The 19,538-nt window shown below is 45.5% G+C and overlaps 2 protein-coding genes across 4 annotated transcripts in view; one reads left to right on the forward strand and one right to left on the reverse strand.

The window, feature by feature from the left end:
* Positions 1-10,205, forward strand: part of LOC108712250 (synapsin-3) — a 145,749-nt gene extending 135,544 nt beyond the window's left edge. The window contains exons 8-14 of the mRNA XM_041587896.1: positions 2,936-3,078; positions 4,834-4,908; positions 6,457-6,559; positions 6,912-7,046; positions 8,474-8,564; positions 9,007-9,286; positions 9,507-10,205. Of these exons, the coding sequence (XP_041443830.1) occupies positions 2,936-3,078; positions 4,834-4,908; positions 6,457-6,559; positions 6,912-7,046; positions 8,474-8,564; positions 9,007-9,286; positions 9,507-9,639 (960 nt within the window). The 3' untranslated portion in view covers positions 9,640-10,205. The remainder of the gene's footprint in view (positions 1-2,935; positions 3,079-4,833; positions 4,909-6,456; positions 6,560-6,911; positions 7,047-8,473; positions 8,565-9,006; positions 9,287-9,506) is intronic.
* Positions 10,206-12,827: 2,622 nt separating this feature from the next.
* On the reverse strand, positions 12,828-19,535 carry fbxo7.S (F-box protein 7 S homeolog). Of its 3 annotated transcripts, none has more exons than XM_018254391.2 (11): positions 19,393-19,535; positions 18,945-19,053; positions 18,286-18,427; positions 17,951-18,203; positions 17,630-17,851; positions 16,746-16,887; positions 16,062-16,145; positions 15,807-15,902; positions 15,553-15,729; positions 13,954-13,991; positions 12,828-13,872 (listed from the first exon to the last, which is right to left on the reverse strand). In XM_018254391.2, exons 3-11 carry the CDS (start codon positions 18,405-18,407, stop codon positions 13,516-13,518), a joined length of 1,491 nt encoding a protein of 496 aa, XP_018109880.1. In that variant the 5' UTR covers positions 18,408-18,427; positions 18,945-19,053; positions 19,393-19,535; the 3' UTR covers positions 12,828-13,515.
* Between the last annotated feature and the right edge of the window lie 3 nt (positions 19,536-19,538).

Genomic DNA, 19,538 nt, shown 5'->3' on the forward strand with positions numbered 1-19,538 from the left:
AGGGAAGTGTGATGCTGGATAGCAGGTATAGTAGGGAGAGATGGTGCCTATAGTAACAGTGGATAATAGTCTCTGGAAAGGGAGTGTGACTGTGGGATAGCAGGTATAGTAGGGAGAGATGGTGCCTATTAGTAACAGTGGATAATAGTCTCTGGGAAGGGAGTGTGACTGTGGGATAGCAGGTATAGTAGGAGATGGTGCCTAAAGTAACAGTGGATAATAGTCTCTGGGAAGGGAGTGTGACTGTGGGATAGCAGGTATAGTAGGGAGAGATGTGCCTATAGTAACAGTGGATAATAGTCTCTGGGAAGGGAGTGTGACTGTGGGATAGCAGGTATAGTAGGGAGAGATGGGGGCCTATAGTAACAGTGGAATAATAGTCTCTGGGAAGGGAGTGTGACTGTGGGATAGCAGGTATAGTAGGGAGAGATGTGCTATAGTAACAGTGGGATAATAGTCTCTGGGAAGGGAGTGTGACTGTGGGATAGCAGGTATAGTAGGGAAAGATGGTGTCTATAGTAACAGTGGGATAATAGTCTCTGGGAAGGGAGTGGGACTGTGGGATAGCAGGTATAGTAGGGAGAGATGGTGTCTATAGTAACAGTGGGATAATAGTCTCTGGGAAGGGATTGTGACTGTGGGATAGCAGGTATAGTAGGGAGAGATGGTGTCTATAGTAATAGTGGATAATAGTCTCTGGGAAGGGATTGTGACTGTGGGATAGCAGGTATAGTAGGGAGAGATGGTGTCTATAGTAATAGTGGATAATCGTCTCTGGGAAGGGAGTGGGACTGTGGGATAGCAGGTATAGTATGGAGAGATGGTGCCTATAGTAACAGTGGATAATAGTCTCTGGGAAGGGAGTGTGACTGTGGGATAGCAGGTATAGTAGGGAGAGATGGTGTCTATAGTAACAGTGGATAATAGTCTCTGGGAAGGGAGTGTGACTGTGGGATAGCAGGTATAGTAGGGAGAGATGTGTCTATAGTAACAGTGGATAATAGTCTCTGGGAAGGGATTGTGACTGTGGGATAGCAGGTATAGTAGGGAGAGATGGTGCCTATAGTAACAGTGGATAATAGTCTCTGGGAAGGGAGTGTGACTGTGGGATAGCAGGTATAGTAGGGAGAGATGGTACCTATAGTAACAGTGGGATAATAGTCTCTGGGAAGGGAGTGTGACTGTGGGATAGCAGGTATAGTAGGGAGAGATGGTGCCTATAGTAACAGTGGATAATAGTCTCTGGGAAGGGAGTGTGACTGTGGGATAGCAGGTATAGTAGGGAGAGATGGTGTCTATAGAAGTAGTAGTAGTAGTACATGACAGTGTATGGGCTGTGCCAGGGGAGGGTATAACACATATATCAGTCGCAGTATGAGGATTAATAAATTACTATAGGCTGAGATGGAATCTGCTGGAAGTGATAGAGGTGACTAAAGCTGCCGAGAAGCATTTAAGGAATCTTTGGAATGTTGAAAATATTTAACATGCCATTAGATCTGAATGTGTTTATGAAGCCTGAAAAAATGTTGTAATAAAATCATCATATTTAAAGGGAAACTGCACCCAAAATAGGTTTTTGCCTAATGAAAGAAAATATCATTCTAAGCAGCTTTCTAATATCCATTCACTCTGCATTCTCACTGGTTGTAAAATGATCAGGAGTCAGAGGCAGCAGTGCAGAGAAAGCGACAGACACAATGACAGTTACACAGAACTATAAACCCAGTGAGAATGAGGAATGAATGGATATTGGGAAGTTGTATCAGGAGTCAGAAGCAGCAGTGCAGAGAAGAGAAAGGGACAGACACAATGACAGTTACACAGAACTATAAACCCAGTGAGAATGAGGAATGAATGGATATTGGGAAGTTGTATCAGGAGTCAGAGGCAGCAGTGCAGAGAAAGGGACAGACACAATGACAGTTACACAGAACTATAAACCCAGTGAGAATGAGGAATGAATGGATATTGGGAAGTTGTATCAGGAGTCAGAAGCAGCAGTGCAGAGAAGAGAAAGGGACAGACACAATGACAGTTACACAGAACTATAAACCCAGTGAGAATGAGGAATGAATGGATATTGGGAAGTTGTATCAGGAGTCAGAGGCAGCAGTGCAGAGAAAGGGACAGACACAATGACAGTTACACAGAACTATAAACCCAGTGAGAATGAGGAATGAATGGATATTGGGAAGTTGTATCAGGAGTCAGAGGCAGCAGTGCAGAGAAAGGGACAGACACAATGACAGTTACACAGAACTATAAACCCAGTGAGAATGAGGAATGAATGGATATTGGGAAGTTGTATCAGGAGTCAGAGGCAGCAGTGCAGAGAAAGGGACAGACACAATGACAGTTACACAGAACTATAAACCCAGTGAGAATGAGGAATGAATGGATATTGGGAAGTTGTATCAGGAGTCAGAAGCAGCAGTGCAGAGAAGAGAAAGGGACAGACACAATGACAGTTACACAGAACTATAAACCCAGTGAGAATGAGGAATGAATGGATATTGGGAAGTTGTATCAGGAGTCAGAGGCAGCAGTGCAGAGAAAGGGACAGACACAATGACAGTTACACAGAACTATAAACCCAGTGAGAATGAGGAATGAATGGATATTGGGAAGTTGTATCAGGAGTCAGAGGCAGCAGTGCAGAGAAAGGGACAGACACAATGACAGTTACACAGAACTATAAACCCAGTGAGAATGAGGAATGAATGGATATTGGGAAGTTGTATCAGGAGTCAGAGGCAGCAGTGCAGAGAAAGGGACAGACACAATGACAGTTACACAGAACTATAAACCCAGTGAGAATGAGGAATGAATGGATATTGGGAAGTTGTATCAGGAGTCAGAACCAGCAGTGCAGAGAAGAGAAAGGGACAGACACAATGACAGTTACACAGAACTCTTCTGTCCTCTCCCTCAGGTGAAAGTGGACAACCAATATGATTTTCAGGACATGGCTAGTGTGGTGGCCATGGCCAAGACCTACGTGACCACCGAGCCCTTCATAGACTCCAAGTACGACATCCGGATCCAGAAAATCGGGAACAATTACAAAGCCTACATGTAAGTAAGAGAACAAGGGCTTAGGAGTAGGGAAACCACATGGCAGCTCTCACCCGAGGTGACTATAAGGGGTTACAGTTGGCAGTGCTGTAGGCAGAGCCCAAATCGCCAGTCTTTAGCACTGTTCAGTAGATCGGGCCCCAGATGTATAGCTGCACAAGATTATTCTTGAGAGGAACAATATGTAGAGTGATGTGTATACAAGCAGCTCTGTATAAATAATGATATTTATAATTATATAGATAGATCATGTGACTTCCCCTGCAGTTCTATACCGCTCCATAGCCTGATATCTCCCATTGCTTTCTGTATTTGTGAAGCTATTTCTGTTCTGGAGTCAGAACCAGGAGTGCAGAGAACCTGCATGACCTGCTGTCAGTAAACACACAGCCTTAGGCTTATTGGGCCCATGGGGCCCCTGAGCTACTGGCACCAGACTATGCCATGCACAGGGGTTAATGGAATATGGGGGGGGGGGCAATACAGCGAATTTCGAGATCTATCACACTCTGGCCCTTTAAGAACTTGAAATTGACAATTCACCACCTTAAACCTGCCGAATTACTGTATCAGCCAATGGGAGACGTCCTTTGATCAATATGGCGATGTTTGCAGCCTTCCTGGCATTTGAGTTTTTTCGTTCGGATTCGAGTTTTTCTAATTCGAATCGACTTCGGTTCGAGTTTTCGAGTCAATTAAATTCATCCGAGCTGAGAAAATTCGATTTTATTAAAACATTTCTATTGGTCGAATTTTGAGTTCATGGGAGTTTTTAAAAAGTCACATGAATTCGCAATTCGACTCTTAATAAATCTGCCTCTAAGTGTGGGGTATCTAAAGGGTTAAAGTGGCAATAAATCAGGAGCCCCGTTTTTTTTCCTATTTCTTTGTTGTATAAACAAACTGCTAAATTGCCCCCAAAGTTGACCATTGTCACCAATCAGTGTCATTTTCCTCGGCTCCCAGGGGCCCCTGCGTGGAGCTTATTAAAGGATAAGTAAACCTTTGAAATAAGTGAATGCAAAACTTATTCTAAGAACTTTTGTCATTTACAATCATTATTTATTTTCTTTTTATTCCAAGATATTAAAGGATACACGTGCTGTTAATATGAATGAATTTTGTTCCAACAGCGCCACCTGCTGGTCAGTTTCTGACCAGTCTGACCACCAAGTAGTCAAGGAAGTTGTCAGGAGAAAGAAAGAGGCTGATGTTCTTCTGCTTAGGAAAACAATTAGAAACCTTTCTCCAATCTCCCCCAGATCTCTTGCTATCATTTAATGTTACAGGTATGGGACCTGTTATCCAGAATGCTCGGGACCTGGGGTTTTCCGGATAACAAATCTTTCTGTATCTTGGCTCTTCATACCTTAAGTCTACTAGAAAATCATATAAACATGAAATAAACCCAATAGGCTGGTTTTGCCTCCAATAAGGATTAATTATATCTTAGTTGGGATTTTGTTTTATTATTACAGAGAAAAAGGAAATCGGTTTTAAAAATTTGGATTATTTGGATAAGATGGAGTCTATGGGAGACGGCCTTTCTGTAATTCTGAGCTTTCTGGATAACGGATCTCAAACCCAGTGCTGGGTTGAATGGGCCGGGTGCCCTAATTGGGGGGGACATATGGTTCTGATCTAGGGATCACCCCGAGTACCTGCCCAGCCCATTCCTGTATAATTTATTATATATTATTATTTATTCATAGCACAGTGTGTGTCACTTGAAATACGTCTCAATTTATGTTGCAGGAGAACATCTATTTCTGGCAACTGGAAAGCAAACACTGGCTCTGCAATGCTGGAACAGATCGCCATGACAGACAGGTGAGCGAGGCTCATCCAATTCAGCAGGAACAGCCCCTAAGTTTGCTCATAGTCTGTACAGAGAGATCCCATAAAACTATGGCAGCATAGGTATTCCCTGTACTAAGCACAATTCAGCAGGAACAACCCCTAAGTTTGCTCATAGTCTGTACAGAGAGATCCCATAAAACTATGGCAGCATAGGTATTCCCTGTACTAAGCACAATTCAGCAGGAACAGTCCCTAAGTTTGCGCATAGTCTGTACAGAGAGATCCCATAAAACTATGGCAGCATAGGTATTCCCTGTACTAAGCACAATTCAGCAGGAACAACCCCTAAGTTTGCTCATAGTCTGTACAGAGAGATCCCATAAAACTATGGCAGCATAGGTATTCCCTGTACTAAGCACAATTCAGCAGGAACAGTCCCTAAGTTTGCTCATAGTCTGTACAGAGAGATCCCATAAAACTATGGCAGCATAGGTATTCCCTGTACTAAGCACAATTCAGCAGGAACAGTCCCTAAGTTTGCTCATAGTCTGTACAGAGAGATCCCATAAAAACTATGGCAGCATAGGTATTCCCTGTACTAAGCACAATTCAGCAGGAACAGTCCCTAAGTTTGCTCATAGTCTGTACAGAGAGATCCCATAAAACTATGGCAGCATAGGTATTCCCCTGTACTAAGCACAATTCAGCAGGAACAGCCCCTAAGTTTGCTCATAGTCTGTACAGAGAGATCCCATAAAACTATGGCAGCATAGGTATTCCTCTGTACTAAGCACAATTCAGCAGGAACAGTCCCCTAAGTTTGCTCATAGTCTGTACAGAGAGATCCCATAAAACTATGGCAGCATAGGTATTCCCCTGTACTAAGCACAATTCAGCAGGAACAGTCCCTAAGTTTGTTCATAGTCTGTACAGAGAGATCCCATAAAACTATGGCAGCATAGGTATTCCCTGTACTAAGCACAATTCAGCAGGAACAGTCCCCTAAGTTTGCTCATAGTCTGTACAGAGAGATCCCATAAAACTATGGCAGCATAGGTATTCCCTGTACTAAGCACAATTCAGCAGGAACAGTCCCTAAATTTGCTCATAGTCTGTACAGAGAGATCCCATAAAACTATGGCAGCATAGGTATTCCCTGTACTAAGCACAATTCAGCAGGAACAGTCCCCTAAGTTTGCTCATAGTCTGTACAGAGAGATCCCATAAAACTATGGCAGCATAGGTATTCCCTGTACTAAGCACAATTCAGCAGGAACAGCCCCTAAGTTTGCTCATAGTCTGTACAGAGAGATCCCATAAAACTATGGCAGCATAGGTATTCCCTGTATTAAGCACAATTCAGCAGGAACAGCCCCTAAGTTTGCTCATAGTCTGTACAGAGAGATCCCATAAAACTATGGCAGCATAGGTATTCCCTGTACTAAGCACAATTCAGCAGGAACAGTCCCCTAAGTTTGCTCATAGTCTGTACAGAGAGATCCCATAAAACTATGACACATAATGGATTCCCCTGCACAAGGCACAATGGCTAAAATTAACAGCATTTTTATTTCTCAGGTACCGTCTCTGGGTCGATTCCTGCTCAGAAATGTTTGGGGGGCTGGATATCTGCGCAGTAAAGGCCGTTCACAGTAAGGACGGGAAGGATTATATCATTGAGGTGAGTTAATAACATTATCTATGGGATTTAAAGGGGAACTACAGGACGTGACTGCAGGGGTAAAGGGGTGCAATTTCCCAGTTCTCCAATCAGGATTGTTGGGCTGTGTAACGTCTAGTGATGAGCAAATCTGTCCCGTTTCGCTTTACGCTTTACGTGCGCAACTATTTTTTGTCTTGGCAACTTTTTCTTTTCAGCAAAATTGTTTTTTTCATGAAAAAAATCCGCAAATGGCGTGATACCTGCTGACAAAAATTTGCTCCTCACTAACAACGTCTACTGAACCGCTGGCTGTGATCGGCCATATTGTTCTGTCTATGACACTGACCACACCCTCTCACTCTCCCTGCAGGTGATGGACAGTTCCATGCCACTCATAGGGGAGCACGTGGAAGAAGATCGCCATCTAGTGGCCGATTTGGTTATTGCTAAAATGACCCAACAGGTTCAGACGTCGTCAGCATCTCCGGGCCGACCCCTGGCAATGGTATTAGTATTAGTTACACCCAGTACTTTACTATGATGTCCAATCCTTGCAGTGCTGGACTGGGGTGGGTCTGGGGCCCATCGAGACTAACACAACTGGGGCCCACGCACACCCCGACCCCCCAATGCCAGCTGCCCGGTATCCCACTGGCCCAGTCCGACCCTGTCCTTTTGTATATTAAAAAATTCTGGGAGGAGCTAAAATTCTCATAGCCACTAATTAATGTAAACGAGTGTGGGTTGCTGCCTGCCCAGCCATCATTGCACTACAATTCCCAGCATTCCCTCAGTGCTTTAAATTTACAGAACTAATAGTTCCAGCACAGAGACCATTTCCAGGAATTCTTCTATATTGTCCGGGTTCCAGGCTCCAAACTCCCTCGTTACAAAGCTCCGTAGGTATGTTCCTTATTAGCGGGAGATGATGTCCTTGCGATGGGGTCAAGCTCCAGCAGTGATTCCCTCTTGGACCCTCTCTTTGAAAGAACTACAGAGAACAAATAGACTTTATCCCGCATACATTTTATTTGGCAGACGAGGATATTTTCCGAAGCCATAAGCACAAATGGTTCCTGCGTAACGAACTGCCCTGGGAAATACATACAGAACATACATTCTTTTTATCTCTCTCGTATTTCTCTTTGGACATTGAGGCCAGTTACTAAAAGGGTAAGTAAACCTTTAAAATAGCTTAATGTAAAACTGATGAGGGGGCTACTCAAAGCACTTTTGTCATTTACATTCATTATTTATTTTCTTTTTATTCCAAGATATTAAGGGATACATGTGCTGTTAATATGAATGAATTTTGTTCCAACAGCGCCACCTGCTGGTCAGTTTCTGACCAGTCTGACCACCAAGTAGTCAAGGAAGTTGTCAGGAGAAAGAAAGAGGCTGCTCTGATGTTCTTCTGCTTAGGAAAACAATTAGAAACCTTTCTCAAATCTTTCCTAAGCAGAAGAACATCAGAGCAGCCTCTTTCTTTCTCCTGACAACTTCCTTGACTACTTGGTGGTCAGACTGATCAGAAACTGACCAGCAGGTGGTGCTGTTGGAACAAAATTCATTCATATTAACAGCACATGTATCCGTTAATATCTTGGAATAAAAAGAAAATAAATAATGAATGTAAATGACAAAAGTGCTTAGAATAGCACTCTCATCAATTTTACATTCACTTATTTTAAAGGTTTACTTATCCTTTAGGGCACATGTACCCCCCTTTCAAGTGACCCCCTGCTGTTCAGTCCTGGTGACAGCCAGAAAGAATGACTAAAACTGCTGCTAATGTAGAAAGCATATCCTGATGCCTCTCAGCTCTGCTCAGCATTGAGCTGAAAAGCTTCAGAAGACGCTTCCTGCATCAGTAAATTAAGCACTGTCAGAGACAATTATAGATATATATTTATCATCTCTTCATTATCTCAGCCCCAACAGATCCAGCCTCAAGCTGTAAAACAACAGATGCAGCCTCAGCCCGGACCCCCAGGTGCAGCTCAACCTCGACCTGCCCCTCAAGGTAGGTGTCCTTTCTACACAGGGTTATAAACATGCTGGGTACACAATACAGAAAATTGAAGAATCCAATAGGAGGAAACATCCAGGCAGAAAGATTGCCAGGTCCAAACTGCTGGTTGCTATGGGTAACTAGAACTGGGGCTTCTGCAGGACCATTCAGGCACATTATCCACTTATATAGAAATACCAGGTCTTCATTTGCTGCATAATCCTAGTACATAGGTGACATCTAGTGGCCATTAGGCATACGACACCCTATTACATTTCTCTAATGTTGGGGGAGATGATCTGAAGCTCTCAGGTAATTTGGGGTCAAGTCTTGAGAAGATCTCCTTGGAAAGGTTTTGTAGCGGACTTATTTAGACTAATACCATGTGGATAGGGTATAAAGGAAATGTGATGATGGGCCTGAATGTATATAAATGTATTATCCTTTTATACAGGTGGCCCTCGCCAGGGACAAGTCTCTCCTGCACAGAGGACAGGACCTCCATCACAACCAAGGCTTTCTCCTCAAGGCCAACAGCCTCACACTTCACAGGCCGGCTCCCCACAGACACAACGGTCTCCTAATTCCCCACAGCTCCCCAGAACTGCAAGTGGAACTCCACCATCCCAAACCCCCAAGTCTGTTTCCCCTCAGCCATCAAGACCCCCTGCCCAGGGACAGGCACAGAACCCACCGGGACCCGGGCCAACTGCAAAACCCCAACCCATACTCAAGTGAGTGCTGTAATTAACCAATTCCTCGTGAGTCCATGTCCCTCTGGGCCCCCTATTCCTTCTCTGCATTAAGTCACCCCATTTCTCTGTAACCACTTTGGTTCTCCAGCTGCTTCAGAACGGCAAATCCCATAATTCCCTGGGCAGCAGAAGCTTGTAGCTCTGCCCAGCTCCTTTGCCATATTGCTGATTGGTTCTTCTTTCTCTCTCTGCCTTGCAGCAAATCCCAGTCACTGACCAACAATTTCAATATCTCGGATCCTTCCGCACGCACCAGCGGCCACGAAGACGAGGCGAAAGCGGAGACCATCCGCAATTTGAGAAAATCGTTTGCCAGTCTCTTCTCTGACTGATCCCGGGCTCTGCTGTCTTCCTATCCAATCCACACCCTCGCATAAGTCAGAATCTTCCAGGCCTCCCTTCCAGGCTCCACTCTTCGTTAATGCTGAAGGTCCTTTGAGTATTTGATTTGCACTGTAGGAGCCACCCATGGTCTTCTGGGCCTGTTTCACCCTAACCAGACTAACTGCTCACCAGAGCCAATAACATTTCATATCCCTGTATCCAGTTATCCAGTGACTCCCTTTTTGTGCAAGACGAGGCAATCATCATTGGAATGCTAGGCCATGAAGCCATTGTACCTGAATACGCACGCTGACCATTGTTCTTCAACCTAGAAAGACCTTATAGTTGGTTTATTCCACCCAATCCAGCAAGAACTTCTTGTATGACCATGGTGCCATCTGGTCAACACAATACTGTACCAGGATCTCATTATTATAAACCAAGTTGCTACTCCTTGTTGCCTCAAAAGTAAAGCCATTTAGTGCATTTGCTGCAAGCGCGTGGAGTGCCAAGAAATCTTCCAGGAATGCAGAGGAACTCCAGCTCATTCCACATAGGATTCTTTCCTTTTCCAAGGGCCATAATATCGAGTCTTCTCATGCAATTAAACACCTTGTGCACTGGACTAGGACTTCTTTGTATAGTACTCTCATAAGCATGCGCTCAATCATGTGACCCCCTAAGCCAATAAGAAATCACTAGGGATCCACCAGAATGTTCATATGTCTTCTTCTCCATGCAACATAAGCTATATCTTCTACCAGCAGTTGGAATATAATAATACGACATTGCTTTCTACATGGACTTGGATGTCATCTTCAAGCTTATCAATGTCATCTTCCAACCCTTTGGGAGCAACCAATTTACCTTTGAGTGAGACATTTTCTTTATAGGGGTCATCATGCTTCCACATTCCTGCAACATGCGCTGGTTTCTACAGACGTGTCTACGGAGGTGTCTTTAGTCATGCCAGTGCACATTCATTTTTGTGCTTCTCCTAATATCTTCCATTAGATAGATGCTCGAATTCACTGTTGTACACTGGGACTTTCCCTGGCTGATACAATCTTAGACATTGTTGAGAAATGGAACAACCAATAAGTGATGCCCCAGTAAACTTGGATACAATCACCAATAAGTTAACACAAGACAAGGCCTATTCCCAGCCTTTCCTCTAAATTAGGTGATGTGTCCCGGTTAAGGTATACTTAATATATTGGTAAAAGTATGGTGGCACCTGCCTGCCCAACATCTCATGCCCAAACCAAGTGGATAAATATTAACCCCCCTCTTTACTGCTATAACTGCCCCTACTCTTCTGGGAAGGTTCCCACTAGATTATGGAACATTGTTGCTGGGATTTGCCTCCATTCAGCCACAAGAACATTAGTGAGGTTGGGCAATGATGTTGGGGATAAGGCTCACAGTCAGGTTTCCAATTCATCCCACAGGGGTTCAGTTGGGTTGAGGTCAGGACTCTGTGCAGCCAGGTTATTCTAAATAATAGAGGCTTCTGGGAAGGTTCCCACTAGATGTTGGAACATTGTTGCTGGGAGTTGCTTCCATTCAGCCACAAGAACATTAGTGAGGTTGGACATTGATGTTGGGGATCAGGCTCCATACAAAGTGTTTCTGGACAGCAGAACAAGCCATTCTGAGCATGGAGAGTCCAGTAAAATGTCTTCAAAGACTTGGCCACAGTTGAGACACCTTCATACCATGAGAATCCAATAGACCATATCAAGAATGATGACAGACCTGGAACACACAGATGCACCTCATTCCACATCCGATTGAAATGTTTATTCCATGAGTGTTGGCTCCGGCAAAGCTTTGTTTGGATCTAAAACTCCTGGAATAAAATTTAATCTGATTCTGGAAAGAAGTGCATCAGCGTGTGCCAGGTCTGTCATCATTCCTGATACAGTTTGTTAGTTTCCCCACGACTGAAAGCTCAAGCCTTGTGCACCTGAATCCACCATGGGGTGTGGGTCTGGGTTCCAAATATCACCTTAAATGGTCTTCAGGCTGGGCCTGGGGTAACAGTCACCCTGCTATAGTTCCAGGGGTACCCAGGGCACAAATAAGCACTCACCCCAAATCTCCCCCTAACTGGCCTTCAGACTGGGCCCCCTTAGCTTATAACAAGGTTACAGATATATAGAAACATTGGGGTGTCACCCTGCTATAGTTCCAGGGGTACCCAGGGTACAAATAAGCACTCACCCCAAATCTCACCCTAACTGACCTTCAGACTGGGCCCCCTTAGCTCATAACAAGGTTACAGATATATAGAAACATTGGGGTGTCACCCTGCTATAGTTCCAGGGGTACCCAGGGTACAAATAAACACTCACCCCAAATCTCCCCCTAACTGACCTTCAGACTGGGCCCCCTTAGCTCATAACAAGGTTACAGATATATAGAAACATTGGGGTGTCACCCTGCTACAGTTCCAGGGGTACCCAGGGTACAAATAAGCACTCACCCCAAATCTCCCCCTAACTGACCTTCAGACTGGGCCCCCTTAGCTCATAACAAGGTTACAGATATATAGAAACATTGGGGTGTCACCCTGCTATAATTCCAGGGGTACCCAGGATACAAATAAGCACTCACCACAAATCTCCCCCTAACTGACCTTCAGACTGGGCCCCTTAGCTCATAACAAGGTTACAGATATATAGAAACATTGGGGTGTCACCCTGCTATAATTCCAGGGGTACCCAGGATACAAATAAGCACTGACCCCAAATCTCCCCCTAACTGACCTTCAGACTGGGCCCCCTTAGCTCATAACAAGGTTACAGATATATAGAAACATTGGGGTGTCACCCTGCTATAATTCCAGGGGTACCCAGGATACAAATAAGCACTGACCCCAAATCTCCCCCTAACTGGCCTTCAGACTGGGCCCCCTTAGCTCATAACAAGGTTACAGATATATAGAAACATTGGGGTGTCACCCTGCTATAGTTCCAGGGGTACCCAGGATACAAATAAGCACTGACCCCAAATCTCCCCCTAACTGGCCTTCAGACTGGGCCCCCTTAGCTCATAACAAGGTTACAGATATATAGAAACATTGGGGTTCTAACTGATTCCACTGTGGCTATGTGTAAGGTGAAATATGAGACTTTAGCCCATTATGCAGAACCAGTAGGGGGCGCTGCAGTCCATACAGGAGACATAGAAAACAGCTTTAGTAATAATTCATTTTTTCCTCCCCAAAAAAACACTGTCTGCAAACGTACGTTAATTATACAGAACAAAACCAACACTGTTATACAGAACACATACACGTGTTATTCAAACAGCTTTCAACATTAGCAAATAAATCAGCTTATTAGCAGAGGCGGCAGTTTGTATCACTATGTGACAGTTAGGGCTGGCGGATTCTAATCTCCAGCCGTCCCTGTCTGAGGGTCATTTCTATTTTATGTTCTCTGTATTTGTGTTTATTTATTGATGTTATAAATAAATGAAAGAAAACGTTTCCTGAATTCCTGTTCGTACTTGTTCTCAAACCTCCAACAAAAACATTTTATTATTGAAACAATCCCCCCCCAAAATATTCTGTTTTTGTTCCCCTTCTCTGTCCCAGATATCAGAAGTGTTGCTGTTACAACAGACAGGGATGCACTGAATCCAGGATTCAGTTCGGGATTCGGCCTTTTTCAGCGGGATTCGGTATTAGGCCGTATCTTTCGTGAAGGATTCGGCCGAATCCGAAATCGTGGATTGGGTGCACCCCTACAACAAACCAGAAGTCCACACCGGTGCCTTTATAATAAGAGAATTATTCACAAGAAAAGGAGACGTTTCTTTGGCGGGAGAAACATACCGCGCACAGTCCAGCCTCCAAATTGCTCCGCCTCTTCCCTTCATATGAAGCCTCTCCGGATGTCAGGACCCCTCCCTCTGCTGGGGCGGAGACTTCTCGGCCCTGGAATCGACGGGTCTTCTTCAGAGAAAGGCAAAGTGACTTTAAAGGGGTTGGATAAGGGGCTGAAGCGCGAGGAACTTGGCCCTACTCCGGGAATAAAAGGAGCGGTGGGGTTGAGAATTGGGGGGAAAGGCCTTTGGTCATATTCACCCCCGATGATGCCAGGAGGGTAACTGAAGTCTGGCGGGAAGATGTTTGGGTAATAAGGGTAGGGGTGGGCATTCCTGGGAGGCAGAAAGTGCCGGCGCACAAAGCGATTGCGCTGCTTCTTCTCCTTGTACTTCTCCTTGTACAGCTGAGATACAAACAAAGATGGAGACCGTTATACCCTGGAGACTTGCTCCATACAAATCCAGAGAGAACTAAGTGCACCCACCTTATTCCAATTCATTTCCAAATTCCGTGGAAGACTATCTGTAAAACAGCAAAGGACAGAGTTAGTGCCCAACCCTAACAGCATTTCCAGAAAGCAGCAAGTGCCCAAGGTACCAAAGCTTTGCCAAAAGCAAGTGCCATGTGATTGTGTGTGTGATTGTGTGTGTGTCTATATACACACACACTCACACAATATATATATATATATATATATATATATATATCGAATCCAGGATTCGATTCGGACTTTTTCAGCAGGACTCAGATTTGGCCAAATCCTTGTGTCTGGCTGAACCTAATTCGCGTATGTAGGGACGGGTAGGGAAATCACGTGAGAAAATAAGAACTTTTTCCTTTGCTGGCCCTAATTTGCATATGCAAAATAGGATTCTGATCGGTATTTGGCCGAATCTTTCACCAAGGTTTCATGTGAATCCCAAATAAAGTATTAGGTGCATCCCTATTGCATATGCAAATTAGGGGTGGGAAGGGAAAATATTTCTTACTTTCTTGTTTTGTGACAAAGAGTCACGCGATTTCCCTCCCCACCCATAATTTACATATGCAAATTAGGGTTTGGATTCGGTTAGGCCGGATAGAAGGATTCAGGCTGAATCCTGCTGAAAAAGGCTGAATCCTGGTGAATCCCGGATTCGGGGCATCCCTAATTATAACTGCACCGGGATAACCACTCACCCACTGTTCTGCAAGGCACAACTCTACCGCTGCTCATTAGAACACGAGGGTTCTTATTAGGGATGCGCAGAATTCAGGATTCGGTTCGGGATTCGGTTCGGGATTCAGCCTTTTTCAGCAGGATTCGGATTCAGACGAATCCTTGTAGCTGGTCGAAGCAAATCTAAATTTGCATATGCAAATCAGGGCCAGGAAGGGAAATCACGTGACTTCTCGTCACAAAACAAGGAAGTAAAAATTTCCCCCACACTTCTGCTTTTCCCACCCCTAATTTCCATATGAAAAATTAGGATTTGGGTTCAGTATTCTGCCAAATCTTTAAAGGGGAAGGAAACCTAGTCGGCGCAAACCCCCCTCCCCCCCTCCCGTTGTTGCCCACCCTCCCTCATCCCCCCTGGCCTACCCGTCCCACTGGGCAAATGCCCCTAACTTGTTACTTACCCTTCTGCGCAGGTCCAGTCCAGGGAGTTCACAGACGCCATCTTCTTCCACGCGATCTTCTTCCTGCTGTGAACGGTGTTTTGGCGCATGCGCAGTAGGATCATTTCGCAGGTACGGATCTACTGCGCATGCGCCAAAAGTCACGCGCATGCGCAGTAGATCGTACCGGGGAAATGATCCTACTGCGCATGCGCCGTTCAAAGCAGGAAGAAGATCGCGTGGAAGAAGATGGCGTCTGTGAACTCCCTGGACTGGACCTGCGCAGAAGGGTAACAAGTTAGGGGCATTTGCCCAGTGGGACGGGTAGGCCAGGGGGGAGGAGGGAGGGTGGGCAAAAAACGGGAGGGGGGGTGTAGGGTTTGCGCCGACTAGGTTTCCTTCCCCTTTAACAAAGGATTCAAATAGTGGATTGGGTGCATCCCTAGTTTTTATGTGCCCTGCTGTCTCCCTAATTTCTACTCACCCCGGAAATCTCGGATGCACAGGAAGCGCCAGAGGGAGGAGTCACCGGTGGCGGCCAGTAACTCTTTACAGGTGGCAGAAAGGTTCAAAAGTGAGCGAATGTCCAACAGGCGGAAAATCCTCAGCTTGAGCTCCGGCGGAAGGACCAGCAGCCCGAAGACGTCCGGGAGGTTTAGAACTGCGATAAGGAAGTAAACCGAGATATTGAGGGATAGAAATGTCACATGGGAGGGAGGGGCGGAGTCAGATTGTTACCTTGCCGGGCGGCAGCGAGCAGAGGATACGCCACTTGGTCTTTAAACTGCCCCGACAACTTCTGGAGATCCTTATAGACAGAGGCAAAGTCGTTATCTGGGGGGACGGAAACAAAATGCTGAATCAGACAATATATTTGGACTGCCCCTTAAATAATAACTTTTAACCCAATCACGTCCTCATCTGCTGCCCCCGTGTTACTGGTCTCCCACCCTCCCTCTTACCAGCGGAGATGCACCAGGGCTCCCCCCGTACCTTTTTCAGGGTAAGAAATGTAGGAATTGGTCGACAGTTGCAGTTTCCGCACGCTTTTCATCTCGTCGTTAATCTTCATTGTGGCTGCACGTGTGAAAGAGGAGAAATGAGACGGAGGGCAGCCATATTGCAATGGGAATTATGGGTAAGAAATCAGGCTAGGGCCGAAATCTCCCCCACTGCTGCCGAAGGGAATTGCATAGAAACGGGAAGCGCAACTGTCACCTCAAAACCCAAATGAGTGTATTTATTAATGTGATAAACTTGAGGGTGTCACGTGATTCTTATTAGCAGAATAGAGAGGGGCAACTGGAGCCAATGTAAGGCATTTAAGATAGTGGGGGTTATTTATAAATACTGGGCAAATTTGCACCCGGGCAGTAACCCATAGCAACCAATCAGATGATTGCTTTTAGTGCTCAACTAGGCTGAAAAAAAGAAATATACCGATTGGTTGCTATGGGTTACTGCCCAGTGTTTATGATGACACCCACTGTCTTTATTAGGGTGGAGAAAACATAGAGGGCACAACACATCAAAACTGTCACCTGCTCCATAGCCCCTAATGAGGAGGTAGAAGCAATGCAATGCTGTGTGTGGCCAGTAGGTGGAGACACTTGCTCTCATGTCAGGTGGCACAGACAGAAATTGGCTGCTGGAGATGACAGAAAGACCGATATTTACCATTGATTATGACGAGCTTGCCCATTGGCAAACAGGCCAGGGTGGCAGAGACTTGGGCACACAGGGGGTGAGTGTAGTGCAGTCTGTAGGCACCCCCACTGCGCCAATCTTGTGGCATACACAGGGCCTTGCTTTCAGCACCCTAGAGGAGGAGGAGGATAAAAAAGGATCAGCACCCATCGACCAACTTACCCCCCGATTCTAGAGACCGTGAGCGAAACAAATATCCAATCACAAAAGAGAAAGCACTAGGGCGGCACCAATCAGACAGAGTTGGGTGTGGCCGTGATGGTTTTCTCTATGGGATCGAAGGGATTATTGCTTTTGTTCTATTAAAGGATAAGTAAACCTATAAAAAAAGTGAATGTAAAATTGATGATCGTGTTGTTCTAAGCCCTTTTGTCATTTACATTCATTATTTATGTTCTTTTTATTCCAAGATATTAAGGGATACATGTGCTGTTTATATGAATGAATTTTGTTCCAACAGCGCCACCTGCTGGTCAGTTTCCCACCAGTCTGACCACCAAGTAGTCAAGGAAGTTGTCAGGAGAAAGAAAAAGGCTGCTCTGATGTTCTTCTGCTTAGGAAAACAAGTAAAACCCTTTCTTAAATCTTTCCTAAGCAGAAGAACATCAGAGCAGCCTCTTTCTTTCTCCTGACAACTTCCTTGACTACTTGGTGGTCAGACTGATCAGAAACTGACCAGCAGGTGGCGCTGTTGGAACACAATTCATTCATATTAACAGCACATGTATCCCTTAATATCTTGGAATAAAAAGAAAATAAATTACAAAAGTGCTTAGAATAGCATCCTCATCAATTTTACATTCACTTATTTTATAGGTTTACTTATCCTTTAAGATCCCGTGTTTATTGCCCACCTTCTGTAAGTAGCCGGTCTCCAGCATAAGCAGGTGTATCACTACTATGAATGCGTCGCTGGCACTGGAGCAGCTGGCAGTTTGGTACAGGACCTCGAGGGAATGGGGGATCTTCCCATCCACAGCCTCGCTGCACAGCATCACTTCCCAGGCGGGGCCGGGCGTCTCATCCTCCATTGTTATGTCCTCCATTGAAGGAGATGTTTCCTCAGCAGCCTCAGTCTGGCAGGGGAACAACATACAGGGCTGAATAAGAACCATTAGCACAATCACTGGCTCTACTACTGGTAGTATCTCCATAAACATTACCTGAGGCCTTACTTGGGCTTTTGCACCGTCATTATTTACGTGGCCTTTGGGCCTCTTGAGAGCCGTGCTGCAGTGCTGGGTGGGATCCTCCAGGGGACAGCGAGGGTCCCGCCTCTCAGGCGCAGGGGGAGGAGAAGGAATCGGAGAGTCCGGCAGCAGCAAGATAATCAGATCCCCGGAGATGATCCCTGCAGACTCCAGAGTGGTCTGGTCCCCAGTCAGGGCGTCTTTGCCATTCAGTGTGATGGTGAAATCAGTCTCAGCACTATTGAGGGAGGAGGAGCCACTGTAATTAAAGGGCAAGTGTCCTGTATACCTGTATGCCTATTCCCAGTAAAGCTTATTACCTATAGCCCAGAGCTGGGAGGGTAACCGAGGATAATTTACTCCGCACGTCTCCCAGTGTCGGCTGCTCCGCCTCCAGGTCCAAGCGAGTCGTCTGCTTCCTCACCCGCACCCTCAGCTTCATTCTGTATAAACCGCGTGTCCCTGAGGGAAGGAATGAGACACGTAAAAATAATGCAAGCTTGCTTCTGATTGGCTGTTGTTTCACAATAAAGGGCACATTCAGGAAATATTCATATTATCCTTTATTTATATGGCACCAACACATCCTGCAGTGCAGTACAGAGATTATACATCATTCCCATCAGTTCCTGCCCCAGTGAGTTTACAATCTAAGGTCCCTATCACATTCCCATCACCCCCTGCCCCAGTGAGCTTACAATCTAAGGCCCCTATCACATTCCCATCAGTCTCTGTCCCAGAAAGCTTGCAATCTAAGCTCCCGATCAGATTCCCATCAGTCCCTGGACCAATGATCTTACAATCTTAAATCTATCACAGTCATTGTATCAGGAGCCAGTTAACCAGCCTGTATGTATTTAGGGTGTGGGATTAAACACGCAGACCATATGCACACAGTTCCCTGCTGGAATTGAACTCAGGACCCCAGGGCTACACGTTAAGACAATATTTCCACCCACAAACTCATAAAGCCACTCACCAGTTGCAGATCTGCGGGGCTATTGGAGTGTGTCGGTGCCTCTGTTCATGACGCGTCACAATCACTTTCACTTCTGGGCTGCAGAGTCTGTGTCTCTTCGATAAGGATCCTGTAAACAAACCAGTATCAGAATAAAAACACGCCTCTTTAAAGGAGAACTAGAGACTGAAAAAGCAAAATAGCCAGAAATGGTGTATTTTATTTACTGCACCAGCCCTAGAACAGTTGTTATTGGTTTCTTGTGAGTCAGCGGCTCTGCACATGCTCAGTGGGCTCTGGGCTGCTGCTGCGAAGCTGAGTTTAGAGGATTGTGGGTAATATTTTATAGAATACAAAGTGGATATAGTGAGCGTGTCCCTAAGCTCAGCTAAGAGTCAGCAGCCCAGAATTTGTGCTGTGAGTCAGTGTAAGTAAAGAATTGCAAGCTCCTCAGCCCCAACCGCCTCACCTGTTCCCTCCTGCAGCCGCTGCCTCTCGCCTCACTCACCACCAGACACTCAGGGAGGGCGGGGACTCGCAAGTGACAACATAACCCGCCCAACTTGCCTCACCAACAAACCCTGTTTGAACGTGGGGCGGAAGTGTTTGGCTACG

Source organism: Xenopus laevis, chromosome 3S (assembly GCF_017654675.1).
Source record: "Xenopus laevis strain J_2021 chromosome 3S, Xenopus_laevis_v10.1, whole genome shotgun sequence".
NCBI lineage: Eukaryota > Metazoa > Chordata > Amphibia > Anura > Pipidae > Xenopus > Xenopus laevis.

What these genes read in the sequence shown, in the direction of transcription:
- fbxo7.S (XM_018254390.2), bottom strand. Translation starts at nt 18,407, where the DNA reads ATGAAGCTGAGGGTGCGGGTGAGGAAGCAGACGACTCGCTTGGACCTG. An exon ending in CTCCCAGCTCTGGGCTATAG is followed by an intron (nt 18,204 to 18,285) that starts GTAATAAGCTTT and finishes CTCCCTCAATAG; the next exon opens with TGCTGAGACTGATTTCACCA. An exon ending in CAAGCTCGTCATAATCAATG is followed by an intron (nt 16,146 to 16,745) that starts GTAAATATCGGT and finishes TCACACGTGCAG; the next exon opens with CCACAATGAAGATTAACGAC.